The sequence below is a fragment of the Lethenteron reissneri genome, chromosome 72, assembly GCF_015708825.2.
Source record: "Lethenteron reissneri isolate LAM-NWPU_2019-01 chromosome 72, ASM1570882v1, whole genome shotgun sequence".
NCBI lineage: Eukaryota > Metazoa > Chordata > Hyperoartia > Petromyzontiformes > Petromyzontidae > Lethenteron > Lethenteron reissneri.
In genome coordinates this window covers 929,016-946,681 of record NC_083850.1, presented here as the reverse complement: position 1 = coordinate 946,681, position 17,666 = coordinate 929,016, and the positions used below count along the sequence as shown (strand labels likewise).

At 46.0% G+C, this 17,666-nt stretch overlaps 1 protein-coding gene and 1 pseudogene across 1 annotated transcript in view; one reads left to right on the top strand and one right to left on the bottom strand.

The window, feature by feature from the left end:
* The window catches only part of LOC133361268 (zinc finger protein 84-like), a 539,839-nt pseudogene that overhangs the window by 218,832 nt on the left and 303,341 nt on the right, over nucleotides 1-17,666 (bottom strand).
* LOC133361312 (zinc finger protein ZFP2-like) overlaps nucleotides 1-17,666 on the top strand; it is a gene marked incomplete at both ends in the record, with an annotated part of 81,380 nt that overhangs the window by 63,030 nt on the left and 684 nt on the right. Inside the window, 5 exons of the mRNA XM_061580250.1 lie at nucleotides 1,089-1,643; nucleotides 5,824-5,953; nucleotides 6,779-7,093; nucleotides 7,999-8,138; nucleotides 8,287-8,409. Of these exons, the coding sequence (XP_061436234.1) occupies nucleotides 1,089-1,643; nucleotides 5,824-5,953; nucleotides 6,779-7,093; nucleotides 7,999-8,138; nucleotides 8,287-8,409 (1,263 nt within the window). The remainder of the gene's footprint in view (nucleotides 1-1,088; nucleotides 1,644-5,823; nucleotides 5,954-6,778; nucleotides 7,094-7,998; nucleotides 8,139-8,286; nucleotides 8,410-17,666) is intronic.

Here is a 17,666-nt window from a genome sequence, read left to right as displayed (position 1 = left end):
GCTTCTCGCCCGTGTGCGTTCTCTGATGAGTTTTAAGAGTTGATGACCGTGCAAATGCCTTCCCACACACAGGGCACAGGAATGGCTTCTCGCCCGTGTGCGTTCTCTGATGAGTTTGAAGAGTTGACGATTGTGCAAATGCCTTCCCACACACAGGGCAAAGGAACGGCTTCTTGCCCGTGTGTGTTCTCTGGTGTCTCTGAAGATCTGATGGCCATGAAAATGACTTCCCACACACAGAGCAATTGAATGGCTTCTTGTCTCCGTGTGCGTGGGGCTGTGGAGAGCGTCTCTGCTCCATGTGAGCGTAGTAACAGCAGCGGTGTTATCGAGTTAAAAGTACGCTATCGGCCGCAAGGATGTTTAGCGTTGAGTTTTGTTAACTGCTATAACAAGAACGACACTCGCGTCTAAGCGAGACGCAAAAAAAATCCCATAAATTTGACGACGAACACGTTTAAGAGTTTATCCGCGAAAATAGACACTTACTTGGAGATTCACGATATATCGGTGTCTGGAACCCGTCTAAAGATGTCGCCACGAACTCTCCCGACGCAAAGTCGCCTAACTGTCGACACAGCAATTGTGCTCGCCAGGCTGCGTTGTCTCGCGGTTGAAGGGCGATCAGCAGAGCGACGAGTCGAGTGTCCAACCTCATCAAGTTCCCTCTCGAAATGGCATTGAGCTCTGTTTCTGAGCCGACTTATAACTCCCCCCTAGGATCCAATCCTTTGTCTTTCAAGATATTTGCATTCGATTGTTAATTTTGGAAGGTACAATCCGCATGTCTTTTAACATACCGAAGGGTAATGTGCCCATTGTGCTTCATGCATGAATATGTAAGTGCATCTCAGTTTGTAATTGTGCGCTTATTTTGAATAAATGGAAAAACTTTGTCCTCGATTTAAAGTGAATGCAGAGAAATTAGCATGTAACTTTAGAAAAGGAAGAGAGCGGCCTTCTCGACGAGGGAGTGAAACAATATCCCAAACTCAACGCTAAACATCCTTGCGGCCGATAGCGTACTTTTGACTCGATAACACCGCTGCTGTTACTTCGCTCACATGGAGCAGAGACGCTCTCCACAGCCCCGCGCACACGGAGGAAAGAAGCCATTCAATTGCTCTGTGTGTGGGAAGACATTTTCATGGCCATCACATCTTCAGAGACACCAGAGAACACACACGGGCGAGAAGCCGTTCATGTGCCCTGTGTGTGGGAAGACATTTGCACATTCATCACATCTTCAGAGTCACCAGAGAACACACACGGGCGAGAAGCCGTTCATGTGCCCTGTGTGTGGGAAGACATTTGCACATTCATCACATCTTCAGAGACACCAGAGAACACACACGGGCGAGAAGCCGTTCATGTGCCCTGTGTGTGGGAAGACATTTGCACAGTCATCACATCTTCAGAATCACCAGAGAACACACACCGGCGAGAAGCCATTCCTGTGCCCTGTGTGTGGAAAGGCATTTGCACACTCGTCAACTTGTCAAGACCATCAGAGAACACATACGGGCAAGAAGCCATTCCTGTGCTCTGTGTGTAGGAAGACATTTGCAAAGTCATCACATCTTCAAAGTCACCAGAGAACACACACGGGTGAGAAGCCATTCTTGTGCTCTGTGTGTGGGAAGGCATTTGCACGGTCATCAACCATGAACATGCATCAGAAGGTCCACAATGATAGGAAACTGAAATCAAAAGCTGAAATTCAAGGTGCTGCAATTGGTCCTGAAGAAGTTTCCACATTCGATCCCATGCAGTTGGATCCCGAGAGATGGCTGGATGTAATGGAGTGGCTCGGGGATCAAACCGAGAGCTCGGGGTGACTGAAAAAATATTACGTCATGTGGTTATACCTATTAAGCCGTATCGAGTACTTTTGTGTGTAATTTTGACCATTTTAGTTTTATTGTTTTTGTGAGAGTTTCGTGACGTGCACAGTGGTGGTTTGTAATGTTATCGGATTACTTGCCGAAGTGGTGTGATAAGCACTGGTTGTGTGAGGGTTCAATTGTAGTCGTTACGTGTTCCTGTTGAGCTAAAGTTGGAATGCGTCTGTATGTACATCTTTACTCAATATTTTAAACGGGGTTTGTCAAGTATACAGCTGTTTTTGATTGGTATTAATCGACTTTAGATCGCCGATTTCAGGATGTACATTGATGACGCGTTCGTTGGATATATGGCCTTGACTTCAACATAGACGCACAGTTAACAAATGTGGTGAACTAATAAGGAAATGCTTTGGTATTCCTGGAACGGAAATGGTTTGCATCCTACTGGAAATGTGTGAACATAGGACATAATACATATTTCCTTCGAGTTTTGACATACAAATGATTGCAGATTAATAAAAAGTATTTTAAAAAATGTTTGTCCGGTCTTTATTTTATAATGTTCCTAGCAAAAATATGTTAAGATAATTTCAGGAGGAGGATCTCCGTCACACAAGTGTGCCCTTAACCGGCAGCATCTTGGCTGTCTACCCGATTAACACGTGTTCCTTGATGGGAAAGGTCCCCGTAGTTAATCGTTCATCAACGTACCAGTCCCTAATCCCGAAGAATGTCGTGGATAAACTGTACTCTATAACATGTAAACTGTAATACTATAAACGATAACACTAAACATTAAATGATTATAAACTAGTGTTTTAATTTATAACCATATAAACGGAGGTAAGGTATTATAATATCATTATAAGCAGTAGAATCACAGTGTGGTCTTATTAAAATAGCACTTTGCTCATATGTATGTATAGTGTACGTGCAAGGATCGGATTAAAATCATTACAATTACACTACGGTCGTTATAGAATCACGATTTTCACTGCTGGATGAATGTTCCATCTCAATGGTATCGAAGAGCAATAGACAGTTTCCCATTAATAAATAAACGCACAAACACATTATAAGCTCATGAGCTTATGAATCGTTACAATTATTATAACAATCACAAATTGTAACAAAGCGAAATTCCCACTAAGCAAAACACCACGCTCACGTGGCGGATTCTTTAACAAACTGCAACACTAAAGTGACAGAACTCAACAAGAAATGCGCACGACAAGTTCAACAACAATGGACAAATCCTAAAAACAGACAACACGCACGTTAGTAGCTGTTAGAAGAAGACAACACCTAGCACCTTCAACTTTACACATTATACAGCCCCAAAGATCCAACTCGAATATTAGGCGGTATATGACACCATTTGAACTTCCTACTTTCGTTTTCGATTAATGAAGATATTCTTGGCAAATACTATCGCTTTCGCTTGTGATGTACCTCCTAATTATGGCCTCAGGTTAAAAAAAGAAATTTATTTCGAATTCCTCCATTATTCCAAGCTGCACAATTCAGGGTTGTGGACCGCTTTGAATGCTTCAATTTAATCACAGTAAATGCTTCAGACCACATCAGGACACTCAACCTAGAGCATATTTGAAGCAACGTGATGAGATGGCTAAGAACTTCAAGTTTATTCTAGTGTTAACGATATTTTAGCAATATAGGTAAGTACACTTTGTGATAAGAATTCGTCAACATAGCAGGTGTCTTGTTCTCCATAATCAACCAAAATTACGACAAATTTAGTCATAAATGAGTGTGAGCTAATTATTCGGTAGTATTCGCTAATCTCCGTCACACAAGTCTGCCCTTAACGAGCAGCATCTTGGCTGTCTCCCCATTAACATGTTCCCAGAGGGGAATGGCCCCGTTATAAATCGTTTCGCAGCATTCTGGTCCCTAATCCCGAAGTACAATATACTGGAGATCACCTGTACTCTATAACATGTCAACTGTAACATTATAAACGATAGCACTAAACATTAAACTACTATTATTTTAAAGCGTCGCAATGTATAGTTTCCGTTTGCCGAGCGCCCCACCACGTCGGACACACCAGACTTGGGCTGTACAGGATATGGGGATGAGCTGTCTGGGTGGGGACGGACATAAGTCTTGAGGCGGGATGGGTGGATGAACCAACGGCGATGCCCTATCTACATTCGTACACACTTAGGCCGTTTCACCTCTATGACTTCAGCTGTATCACTATAAACGATAACACTCAACATTAAACGACTATCTTAAACAACTACGCTGGTTTGGTCGTCTGCGTGCGTATCTGGACGTTAATTTATTTACGGACCCGCCCAAACAGCTAGCTCTGATTCGTCGATAAAAATTAATAAAACAGCCGGCAAAAAGCCACAGCTCACTTTCATTCGACAAATATAAATAAATAAACCTGCCGCACAACAGCGTCTCTTCGGTCAACAATTGCACCTACTTTCACACAACACCATATTCACAGTGATGGTCGCAACGCAAAATCTACTGTAGGTACAGTGTTGCTGTTGCACCCGCCGAACGCTGCGTTCTGGTGGCGATATCTCCCCAACGAAGAACGTCCGCGGCTGCAACCAAGAACCCTCCACTAATCAGATAGCCACATACATTTTCAATTCCAGAACTTTCAATAAAATCTGTTCATTATTGGTGGGGTTCGGTTCGACGGCCCAGTGGACAAAACTGACCACTCTTTCGTACGCAGCTCCATCAATATTACGCCCATTCCCTTGAAACCACTGTGCTTAATCTTTAATTGGGCCGAAACAAGTGTGTGCAAAGTGGCCCTGCACAGTTCCCGGCCCTACATATCAAACCAGCGCTCGATCTCATTGGACTAATTAATTATCCCTTACATTTAATTGCCTCAAAGTGGCCTGCGTGCTTTGTGGCGGCAGCACGCGTCAGTCAGTCAGTCGTCCGTTTCCAAACATGCAGAAGCACACAGAAGGTAAGCGCTGTGTGATAGCATAGGTCTGACAAGGTCTGCGCCGCAGTGGTGCAGTGCACTGTGGGCGCAGACCCTGCGCTATGTGAGTGGTGTGTATGCAAGTGTGCGAATGGTAGTTACGCTAATATTACGTATGTTTATGTAAATGGACCGCATAACACCGACAAATAACATTTTCGAAATGGTGGAGCGCATATCGATGCTGCGTTACTAATAAAATCAAACAAAACAAACCGCTGCATCTGTAAGTGTGCCAGTGTGCGCTTATGGTGGATAGTGCTGCGTGCGGAAGTGAGGGTCATCTTTGGGTAAAACAAACACTCTGAACGCGCAAGAACATAGCTGGCGGTCGCGTAGGGACTTGGTAGCGAGCAGGGTAGAGGCACTGCGTGTATTATATCTGTCGTCACTACGTCTGTGCGTCAGTCGGAGGGACTATATCTGCCAGTACCCGTGCGCAACAGTACAGCGACATATATTCTACAGTGCTTCAGATGTCACAGACTGAGAGGCAACGCGCTTTACATAGGCTTTCTGTCTAACGCGTCACGTTTGTGTACGCAGACTTCCAGATATCTGACCACAGCCACCACGATTACTACAAGTACTGGTCGTGGAACACGGAGAGGGTGCCTAAGCTGCTCAACTATTTCATACTCACCCTCACCTAGGATAATGCTTCATCCAAATCCCTATAGCAAGCGAAACAGAGACACACGAGAGGAGCTCGAGGACGCTTTGCACAAAAACGAAATCGCACATGCAACTCCTGCCGCGACCGAGCCCAAGGAGGTCAAAGATCGTTGCCGCAATCGCCGCCGAATGAAGCGATTTCGGTTGAATAAGCCAAAGTGAGAGCTTTACTTGGGGAATGCTATCGATGAAGGGCGCATAGCAACCAACGCTGGCAACGACACAATGGATCAACCAAGTGATATGCAGGATGTCCTCATGGACGTACACGATCATGTCGTTTCTCCCGGCGACTTCCATGTGGTTCTTTAGGAAGGTAAGCAAGAAGAAGACGACCCTGACTTTGTCATTGCTCGAGCCGCAGGGCGGGAGGATCCACAACTCACACTGGGCTTTCAAGAGTTGCGTCGCCTAAAGCGCAACGAGAAGGATCGCTTGCGACGTGCTGAGCGATCTCCGTTTCAACAAGATGCTGAGCGAGCACATCGCGCTGCGCTGGAGGCCCAGCGTCGTTCGAGAATGACTGCCGAGAGACTACTGGATGAACGATATCGTCGCAGTGAATCGGAAGCTGAGCGGCGCCGAAGGTTGACGGAACAGCAGCAAGACGAAGAACGACGTCGCCACAGTGTGCTGGAAGCAGAGCGCCTTGGGAGGTTGACGGAAGAACAGCAGGAGGAAGCGCGTCGACGCCATGCTGAGTTGGAAGCTGAACGTCTCGCCAGGATGACGGAAGAACAACAAGAGGAGATGTGACAGCGCCAGTCCCAACGGCAAATGGAGAGGACAGAAAACGAAGTCGAGGAGACGCTGGAACAGCGACGCGTTCAACGGCGAACCAAGCGCTACAAGGACGCCCTCGCCAACCAAGACGAGTTTGAAGTCTCGAGAGTTTCGGGGAAGAATGTCATCGCAGGAAGACACAAACTACCAGAGCCAACTTCCGTTTGCTCGAAGTGTCGAGCATGGAAGTGGCCGGGCGAGTCTTCGATCACATGCTGCATTGACGGCAAGGTCGCTCTTCCGCCACTCCAGCCTGCCCCGGCCATTCTACGCAAGTGGTACCAAGATGAATAGTTTCGGAAACAGATACGCATGTACAATCAAGTGGTTGCATTTACGTCGCTTGGTGCATCTTTCAGCAATCCCCGCTTCGACCCAGTAGCGGAAGATCAAAGTGTCCAAAGGCAGAGAGGCGTGTATACATACCGTATCCAAGGAGCGATGAGCCATTTCTTGGGATCTTTGTTACCATATACGGATCAAGCCGGTCAGACAATGAAGCCCAAGTTTGCGCAGATTTACGTGTACGATCCAGATGTGGAAGCACGAGTGGCTCGCCGACAGGGGATTTTTTGTGGCCTCAACAGAGTCGCGCTGTTGGACTTGGAGCACATGATGGAGACGTGCAACCCGTTTGTGCGCGAGTTCCTTACGATGGGTCAGCGGATGAGAAGCATGATCGAAGCCGGCGACAACCCCGTCAACGTCGTGTTTCGCCTGCGTGCCAACAACTATGCGGGACCTCGCACGCACAATCTCCCCACGGCCACGGAGGTTGCTGCTGTGTTGGTTGATGACGGCAACGCGGCGAATAACTGAGACTTGCTTCTCTTCCCACGGTCAGGTGGGCTTTGGCGACTGTTCGAAACCCATTCGATCTACGATTTACTTCAATGTCCTCTCTTGCTCCCTCTCGGGGAACTGGGTTGGACGTACACGGATGAGTACACGAACGGCGCTACGTATCGGAACAAGATGCGAATGGCGCTTCGCGAACATGTTGTGTACCGACTCTACCAGAGGGAAAACGACCAGTCGGTTCTCCACCAAGGCGGGCGACTGTTCCAACAGTGGGTGGTTGACCAACGTGCCAAGTGCGAACAGGAGAGTCTGCGCTGGGTCGCGGCAAACCAGAAGACACTTCGAGCTGATCTTTACAAGGGAGTTCTGGATGCGTACCTGCATGAGGGCGTGGTTGCATTAGGCGAAAACGAAGGCTTAGTGTCGGAATACGATCGTGACACAGGCATGTTAGTGCATCCAGAGCCAAGCCGCCGCCGTCACTTCCTTGATCAAGTCGGACAGCGCATCGTACTTCCAGCGTCGTTCTCGGGTGGTGAGAGATACATGTACTCATCAGGACTCCATGGCGATGGTGCGCGAGTTTGGCAAGCTGGATTTGTTCATGACTGTGACGTGCAACCCTCAATGGGATGAAATCACAAAGACGATAGACAGAAACGGACCACACCAAACTGCTCAAGATAGGCCAGATATTGTCGCACGTGTGTGGCAACAGAAGCTCAAAGCAGTGTTGAAGGATCTCGATGATGGGGTGTTTGGGCAGCATAATCGCGCGAATCTATGTGGTCGAGTTTCAGAAGCGTGGACTGCCGCACGCTCACATACTCATTATTCTCGCCCATGAAGACAAACCCAGGACTCGCCATGACTTTGACAAGTTTGTGTCCGCGGATCTTCCAGATGCCGTGAAGAACAGTGATCTGTACAACACAGTTTTGACCAGCATGATGCACCATGACGCACGGGCCGTGTGGAGCCCTAAACCCCAGCTCTCCGTGTATGAAGGACGGCGAGTGCACCAAGGGTTTCCCGAAGGCACTGTCCGAGGTAACACAAACCAACCAGAATAGATTTCCTGTCTACAGAAGACGCCTGTGAACTGACGGCGTGCTCAAGTTCAAGGGCAAGAAATATGACAATGCGACAGTCAATCAATGGGTTGTTGCGTACAATACATTCTTCTCTCAGAAATACGATTGCCACATCAACGTCGAGGTGTGCTCGAGCATCACGGCGATCAAGTACTTGTACAAGTACGTCTACAAAGGCGATGATATGACGGAAATCAGTGCGCGGGCATTTGGAGATGACGTGAGGGAGTCTGGACACCCTCGATTGAGCGTCTCATAAAAATACATATAACCTCACAAAAATAAACATAAAACAATCACCAAAACATGTATATTGTGTCCAGCCACTTTCAACTCCCCACCAACCAAGCATATACACACCGCCCGCGAAGCGGGCGGCGACTGCTAGTAGTAACTATAGTAATGAATTAGGTTTCCTAATTCATTAGGTTTCCTAATTCATTACACCATAAGCTGAGGTACGGCATTCAAATCTCATTAGAAGTATTATAATCGCACTCTGCTCATATGTATGTAAAGCGAACGTTCCATCGAACCGGGGGTTGGATATGCAAACTGTGAGGGGTGCAGGGTTAGAATCGAATTCAAATTCCTAGAATAACAATACTGTCGTATTCGCATTTTACTGTGCTTGACTGTATGTTAAGTGTAAATGCAAATTGTTAGTCGTAAATGCGAGGCAGAGGTTAAGAGGTGCATGTTTAATCCAGTGTTAACGTTTATTTTAGCATCAAATTTAAGGACAATATTGGAAATAAAAGTTCGTCTGGACACGGCACGTGCCTTGTTCGTCTCGATCAACCAAAATTAGTACAATGTCGGTCATAAAGGAGTGCGAGTTCTTTCATGAATAGTATTCGCTGAGCCCCCAGATACTAACCTACACACAGTTATTGTTAAACAAAGTAACGTTTAGTCACTTAATTCTCAGCTCAGACATGATCATCGCAATCATTTCCAAAGACGTGTTGGGTCCCGCGAGAGCAGGACCTGACTACAAATAGTCGAGCAGCAGAAACAGCAGAATTAGAAGTAGTTGCGTCGCCCTCAAAATGTGTTGTTGCTGCTGCTGTTGTCGCTGATGTTATTGGTGCTGCTTTAGTTACTTCTGTTGCTGTTATGCGTCGGGTGGTGGCTCATTTACTCATCACCACCCATATTCATCAACACAAATCATCAATATCAACACCCATTATCATCACCGATCATCATTATCACTATCAACTCACCATCACCAACCATCGTCAACACCACCACCACCCAACCATCACAACCAACATTCATCATAACCACCACCAATCATCCATCATCATCAACACCCATAATCACAACAACCCATCATCATCACCACCCATAACCATCACCACCCATCATCATAACCTCACCAATCATTACCACCACCCATGATCATTACCACCCATCATAATCATGACACATTATCATCATCAACCATCATCATTACCACCCTTCATAATCACCACCCATCATCATCATCATCACCACCATCCATTATCAAGAAACATCATCACCACCCATCATAAATTCACAAACACAAACAGATCCAAACATAGATATGTAACCTGACACAGACATAGATAACAGACACACACAAATAAACAATCTCATTAACAACTTAATCATAAAAAGCCCATATTACCACTGCCAGGATAGGTGCACACAGACAAATCCTTTACACAATAATAATTTACATGGAACTCAAATTCACACTTAGTACAACCACCTCACTCACTTAAATATAACTACAGATCAATAACTATAATAAAAACCTTAATTTAAAAGTAAATAAACCAATGGGATGGTGTTTATACGCTTGAAATGTAATTAATGAAATGCAAGTTAATAATTCCAATTAAACAAAAAATAACTACGAACAAATATGAAGCCTGAGGCCTAGGTATATGCCAGGCCTGATGGCCAGGCATCGCTTCAGTCCTCGCCGCAGTAACGGCGACATCAAAGACAGCACAAAGCGAGGGGGCAAATGTTTAATGTTGAACCGAGGGCTCTGCTGTTTCCGGTGACGCAACCACCCGCACTGCACCACGTGGTGCGCCCGCCAAGCGCGTGGGGGCGGAGCCTCGCTGTAGTGACGTCACCTCTGTTACGTCATAGCCACGCCTCCACCCGCAGTCGAGAGGAATGCGCACGAGTGAGCAGCAGCAGAAGAAGCCTTTGCAGAGCGAATCCTCAACGAGGTGAGCGTCCCTGTGGGAACCTCATTTGCCAGTAAAATATGATAATTGTTTTTTACCCTTCTATCTGGCAACAAAACTGACACCTTTTTACAGTGCGCCTTTTGGCGTCATCAGGTCCAACCCATGTGAGACTAGGCTCTAAGGAAAGCTGTCTCGGGTGTGGACCAATCAACTTCAAGGACAGTCCACATTATCAGAGTTATGTTCTTTTGTTTGTATTATGACTGCAGGTATTGCGGTCTATGCAAACATGACTCCTTGTAAAAAGGTGTCAGTTTTGTTGCCAGATAGAAGGGTAAAAAACAATTATCGTGAGCGTCCCTGTTGACGATGTGTGTTGTTTATTTTTATTGCACGTTTTGACTACAAACTAAAGCTTCATTATATTTGAATATGTTGATATTTGGATTTTCTGCAACCAAATTATGACTATTAGTTAGGTTACTTGGCATGCTCTGATATGTTACTGTTACTGTCATTGTTTAGACCCAAAGCAAGTTAACATTTAAAACGTTCATAACTAACCTGTTTAAATCTCATATAATATGATTAACATGTCTATAATTATTGTGTTCTGATTGCCTGCATAATTGTGCCCTGCATTACATGTTTTGAATGTTATCCAACACGGGGGAGGAGTCTGCCTTTTAGTTCAGACCCAAGCTGCTGCCATAGACGTCTCTTATCTGTGATGTCACAGCCACATGGGCGGTACCTCTGACATCAAGTGACCTACGACGTCATTCTCGGGTTATAACAAATGATTTAAGTACGGTCATTTGACCCCAATGACCTACAAGACATAGGGGGGCCTTTATCAAGCAGTCGATTAATAACAAATGGGCTGTGCATCAACATGCTTGTCTGGATTAGAGGTTAATCATCACGGTTATGTCTGTCGATTATGTTTAATGCAATAGGCAGTTGGAATAAACATGTTCGCGTGGGTGGATGAGTGAGTGATCTGACGCACGCGTGAGTGGGCAAACAAGCGAGTGAGTGATTTGATTGGTACAGCGTGTGGTCAAATATGTAATAATTGAGAGGATGAGTGATTCAAAAGGTTGCTAAATCTGAGCGTTTTTACAACCTCCCCAGGCCCTCCAACATCAAACAGAAACTACTCCTTCCCAACAACATGGACAGACAACGCAAGTGGGCTGACATCTTGGAGGACTATGATGGTAAGTCCCAGTTACCTGCATCACGTGGCTTTTATGCAGAGGAGGCAGCTCCCTGATTAATTATTTTTAGTAGACGTGGCTTGGTGGTGATGGGAAGAGGTAAACGGTCAAGGGTGGCAGACAACATAGATTTAGAGCTGCGTTTCAGCCATATTGGTTTAAATGGGGGTCTCAACTTTATGAAATTGATGATCTCAACATGCTTACAAAAATATGACTTGTAATGTTTTACTGCCATGTGACTAATGTTTCTCAACAGCAGGTCATGTTATGTGTTAAGAGGTAATTACAAGAATCTCAGAATTAGTTGTGTGAATATCCACGTGCTTCGTTCTCTAATACATTACTCGTCCTTTGAATTAATTTTGTTTTCCGTAGCCCGGGAGTCATGGCGTCAGTCGACCACGTGGGGGGACATTATGGATGAAGTGGACCCTTTCCCAGGCCAAAGCTATGAAAATCGTTCCCCAAAGGTGTGTATGGGGTCTATGGGAGTCAAACACCACATTCTCTCCACACTCCCACACCATTGCACCAAAACATTACTACACCTCACATCACCACACAATCTCTTCACATCACCACCAACTCGATACAATATACTCTTAGTTTTTTCGGTAAAGTCACGTACGTGACTCTTTCTTAGGTTTTTTCGGTAAAGTCACATACGTGAGTATGAATGCTTGCAGTCACGAAAGATTCAATTCGAGAATCAATACAATAGCATAGAGCCTCATAAAGCGTCAATACCATCACAAGGCACCGTCTCTCCAGAACATTCCACAATTTCTCCTCTCCGTATCACAACACCATCTCCCAACACCATCACTCCATCCCTCCATCATCACGTCATGCCATGAGTTAATGTGCATGTTTGCATCCGTACATAGATGTGCCAGTATGCATTTTTGTTTGTCTATGTGCCCGTCCATGTTTGTGTGCCTGCGAGAATGGATTTTGTCCTGAGTGTGCATGTCTGAATGGTCATGTGCTTATCTTCGCGTGAACAGAGGAGCATTGGGGAGGTGAAGAACTTCAGCGGAGTGAAGCGTCTCCAGGAGGACAAGCGCCTTGCGAAGGAGAAATGCCCAATGGAAGAGAAGCGCCCCAATGAGGTGAAGTGCCTCGCCAAGGTGAAGCACCAAACGGAGCAGAAGTGCCTTCGAAATAATATCCTCAAAGACGTGAAACGGGTCATGGAAAAGCGCCTCCTTGAAGAAACGCGCTTCATGGAGGAGAAGCGCCTTCGCGAGGTGAAGCGTCTCAAGGAGAAGCATCTGGAGGAAGAGAAGCGCCTCATAGATGTGAAGCGGGTCGAGGAAGAGAAGCGCCTCATGGAGGAGAAGCAGGTGGAAGAAGTGAAGCGCCTTGTCGAGGAGCAGCGCCTCATTGAGGTGCAGCGGGTCGAGGAAGAGAAGCACCTCATGGAGGAGAATCGCCTCTTTGAGGTGAAGCGTCTCATAGAGCTGAAGCGTCTCGAGAAGAAGAAGAAGCGTCTTGAGGAGAGGCGCTTTCGCAAGGTGAAGCTCCTCGAGGAGAAACGTCTCATGCAGGAGAAGCGCCTCGTTGAGGTGAAGCGTCAAGAGGAGGAGGAGCACTTGATGGAGGAGCAGCGTCTTGTGGAGCAAAAGCGCCTCGAGGAGGAGCAGCGCCTCGCCAAGATCGAGCGACAATGGCTCCAGACCGCTACCACCAGCAGTACCACCACCGCCGCCACCGCCACCACGTCCTCCAATCCTGTGTGGGACCCAATTGCTCCGAGCTTTGGAGAAGAGGGCTTCCAAGAAGATAAAGCAAACTCCGGAGTCGCTGAGCCACGGTAAACCACTCTGCGTGTGCGCCCTGTGTGTTTATTTTTGTTATTTATTGCCATGCTTCTCACGCAGAATCAGCCTTACTCGGTCTCAAGACTTTTTTTCAGGAGGATTCTGCCAAGTTTGCTCGCATTTTTCAAGAAAGTTGATACTGTTTGCGATCCAAATTGAACAATTTGCATTGCTTGTGTGGGTTTAGTAACAGGGAGAAAGCTGCAGAACATTCCCAGAACAGGTGGCTGCACAATCCACACGGAGAATGTGGCCAAACGTGGAAATCAAACCAAGGTCAATGTTGCTGTGATGCACAGGTGCTCAAGCCCTGTCGCGCTCTCAAAATTCACAGACACTGCAAACTCCACGTGTACATTCCGCTATACTGTGGACAGATTTATTTTTCATAACTGGTTTCTGGGTTAGACCACATAACGAAGTGGGCATATCTTCACCATGTAACCCTCCATCCACCGTGAGATTTTCGCTGTCTATCGCCTGTTTCTAGGCCAGCTGCCAATTCGCCTTGTAATGCACAGCGACAGCTACCACTGAGAGGGGTGTCCAATTTAAAACGCGATGAGATGAGAGATGCGAGAGGCTCATCGCATGCAATGCACTCTGAGATGCCTTTGACGTCAAGGGAGGTGGCTCTCTCGACCACAAATCACTGACGGACACTTTTTTTAAATCGTGGATGTGTTGAAGCGACCAAATTTTCGTGCACTCATTCTTCACCATTACAGTTCAGATCTTGCTTCCCGCCCTGGCTATTATTGCTGCTGCATTGACCACACAGATCCACACCCATTCCGTCACAGTGGACGTTCAGGATCTCTATCGATGCCATTTGAAATGCTTAGGACATTATGTGCAAGGGGTCAATTAGAATATACATATAGAATATGTTCAATCTAGATTTGAAGTTTTAGTGACTACAGGGATCCATATTCTTTGGTTATATCGGTAAATTCACGTAGGTATGAAATAAAATAAATTAAATTAAATCACGACGTTTCGATGGCCATGTCGTTATTGCAAGAACGTTTCTTGCTGTGGTTTTCCCACCTGATGATGATTGCTTGTGTTACAATCGAAACGTTGTGATTTAATTTATTTTATTTTATACCTACATGACTTTACCGAAAGAACCAAAAAAATGTCACTTCAAATTATTCAGCTAAATTTGCACAGCAACGCCACCCACTACTGTGAAACTACAGCAGTCTGTGTGAGACACAGCTGCACCTATCTCAAGGATAGCCTGGCGCCATGAGAATGACAGCACCAATACTAAGCACACTCACTGGCCATGTCGTTATTGCTGTTTCTTTTCAGCTCGAATTAATCCGCCACACATTCCACCCACGGACGATGGGGAGATGGCGATGTCTGCCGTAGCAGCAAGGTGGAACGGTGTCGTGTTTGACAGACAACCATCACAGTTTTACCATGTCTAGTGGTGGTCTCCCTGTTACAGGTTGAGTCACAAACCGCACCTCTCCATAACAAAGGCTCAGCCTTTGATATGCAGTCTATTCTTAGTCTTAAGCCTCACCTTACCATATTAATAAAAGTATGCGGCCCTTGCCCCACCACCTTCTCCAACCATCATATAAACGAAGTGGTAGCTTCTGCAATCTCTCATTTACCTGATACAGCTGTCGTGGCTGTGACGGTTCCACCTGAAGACGGAAGCTTGTGTTGCCTCCGAAACGTCGTGATTTTTATTTTTTACGTTATTTTAATTTTTTAATGTTTTTTTACCTACGTGACTTTACCGAAAAAACCTAAGAATATGAATCATTGCAGTCACGAAAGCTTCAAATGTAGAACGGTGTCGTGTTGTCTCTTCACAGATCTGAGCCAGCTCAGTCCTCCTCCTCACTCGTCCAGGCCTTTGAAGTGAAGACAGAGGTTGTGGAGAAGGAGACGAAGGAAGAGGTGAAGGAGATGGAGGATGAAGTAGAGACGGAGGAAGAGAAGGCAAAGGAGGACGAGATTGTGATGGTGACAATGGAGGGGAACACGGAGGGAGAGGAGAAAGACAATACGGAGATGGAGGACAAGGAGACAACAAAGGATGAAGAGATGGTCGTGGTGGAGGACATGGAGACGACGGACAAGGGGGAAACAATGGTGGTGGAGGAGGAAGAGAAGACGGTGGTGGAGATGGTGGTGCCGGAAGTTGAGGAGGAGATGAAGGAGGAAGAGATGGTGCTAGCAGAGGAGAAGAAGATGGACAAGATGGAGGTGGCGCAGGAAGAGGAGGAGGAGGTAGAGGAGATGGTGGTGGAGGATGAAGAAGAGGGGATGGAGGAGGATGAGACGGAGGAGAAAACGGAAGAGGTGCAGGTGGAGATGCACGAAAAGAAGAGGAAGCGAGGGGGCCTCGCTCGCGTGGCGAGAGCGATCGCCTCACTCCTCCGCCGCATGCTGCTTTGTGGTGGCAGGTCCACCGCCCAGTAGGAGTGGTGGCGGTGGTCGTGCATCGGTGCCAACCGTGACCACGATCACCACACTAACCGCCCACCCCGTGATACTCGCTACACACACCACACGGTTCCCCAGAGAGACGGTGCAACGTTCAGGTCCAGAATACCGAAGTATACCGGGAATCACCTGTACTTAAAAACACGTAAATTGATAACACTATAAACAATAACACTAAACATTAAACGACAAAAAAAGCTACCAACTGGTTTTATAATTTATACCACCATAAACGGAGGTACGGTATTTTAATTTCATTAGAAGTATTATAATGGAACTCTACACATGTTTGTTAATTGTCCGTTCAATCGAACCGACGGTCGGATATGTGAACTGTGGGGGTCGAGGGTAAGAATGGCATTCAAATTTTAGAATGACAATTTGGTCGTTTTAGAAAATTACTGTACTTGAATGTATGTTATGTGCAAATGCAAATTGTTAGTCGTAAATGCGAGGGAGGGGTTAAGAGGTGCACGTTTAATCCAGTGTTAACATTTATTTTAGCATCATATTTAAGGACACTGTTGTTGATAAGAAATCGTCTGGACATGTTATGTGCCTTGTTCTACTCGATCAACCAAAATTAGTACAATGTCGGTTATACAGGAGTGTGATTTCATTCATGAGTAGTATTCACAGAGCCCCGATGACACTAACCTACCTAAAGTTATGGTTAAAAAAGTAATCTTGAGTGACTTAATTCTGAGCTCAGACATGATCATCGCAATCATTTCCAAAGACGTGTGGGGTCCTGCGAGAGCAGGTCCCGACTACAAACAGCTGGGCAGCAGAATCGGAAGTAGCTGCGTTGCCCCTTGCTGCTGTAGTTGCTTCTGTTGCTGTAATAAACGCAGGGAGGTGGTGTTCCGTGATGGGATGACGCCTTTGATTAAAGCCTCTGTTCAAACTCACCCGATTGACGCCCTTGATCGTCGCATTTTATCAACTCTGATATTGTAGACTCTCACATGTTAAGCTCTATCATAGTGAAACATAATATTATAACCTATGAACTACAACCTATCCATTGTAACGCTGTAAAAGAATATTACCTATTGGGTTTCACTCCCTCGTCGAGAAGGCCGCTCTCTTCCTTTTCTAAAGTTACATGCTAATTTCCCTGCATTCACTTTAAATCGAGGACAAAGTTTTTCCATTTATTCAAAATAAGCGCACAATTACACACTGAGATGCACTTACATATTCATGCATGAAGCACAATGGGCACATTACCCTTCGGTATGTTAATATATATGCGGATTGTACCTTCCAAAATTAACAATCGAATGCAAATATCCTGAAAGACAAAGGATTGGATCCTAGGGGGGGGAGTTATAAGGCGGCTCAGAAGCAGAGCTCAATGCCATTTCGTGAGGGAACTTGATGAGGTTGGACGCTCGACTCGTCGCTCTGTTGATCGCCCTTCAACCGCGAGACAACGCAGCCTGGCGAGCACAATTGCTGTGTCGACAGTTAGGCGACTTTGCGTCGGGAGAGTTCGTGGCGACATCTTAAGACGGGTTACAGACACCGATATACCGTGAATCTCCAAGTAAGTGTCTATTTTCGCGGATAAACTCTTAAACGTGTTCGTCGTCAAATTTACGGGATTTGTTTGCGTCTCGCTTAGACGCGAGTGTCGTTCTTGTTTTAGCAGTTAACTAAATCCAAAACTCAACGCTAAACATCATTGCGGCCGATAGCGTACTTTTGATTCGATAACATCGCTGCTGTTACTACGCTCACATGGAGCAGAGACGCTCTCCACAGCCCCAC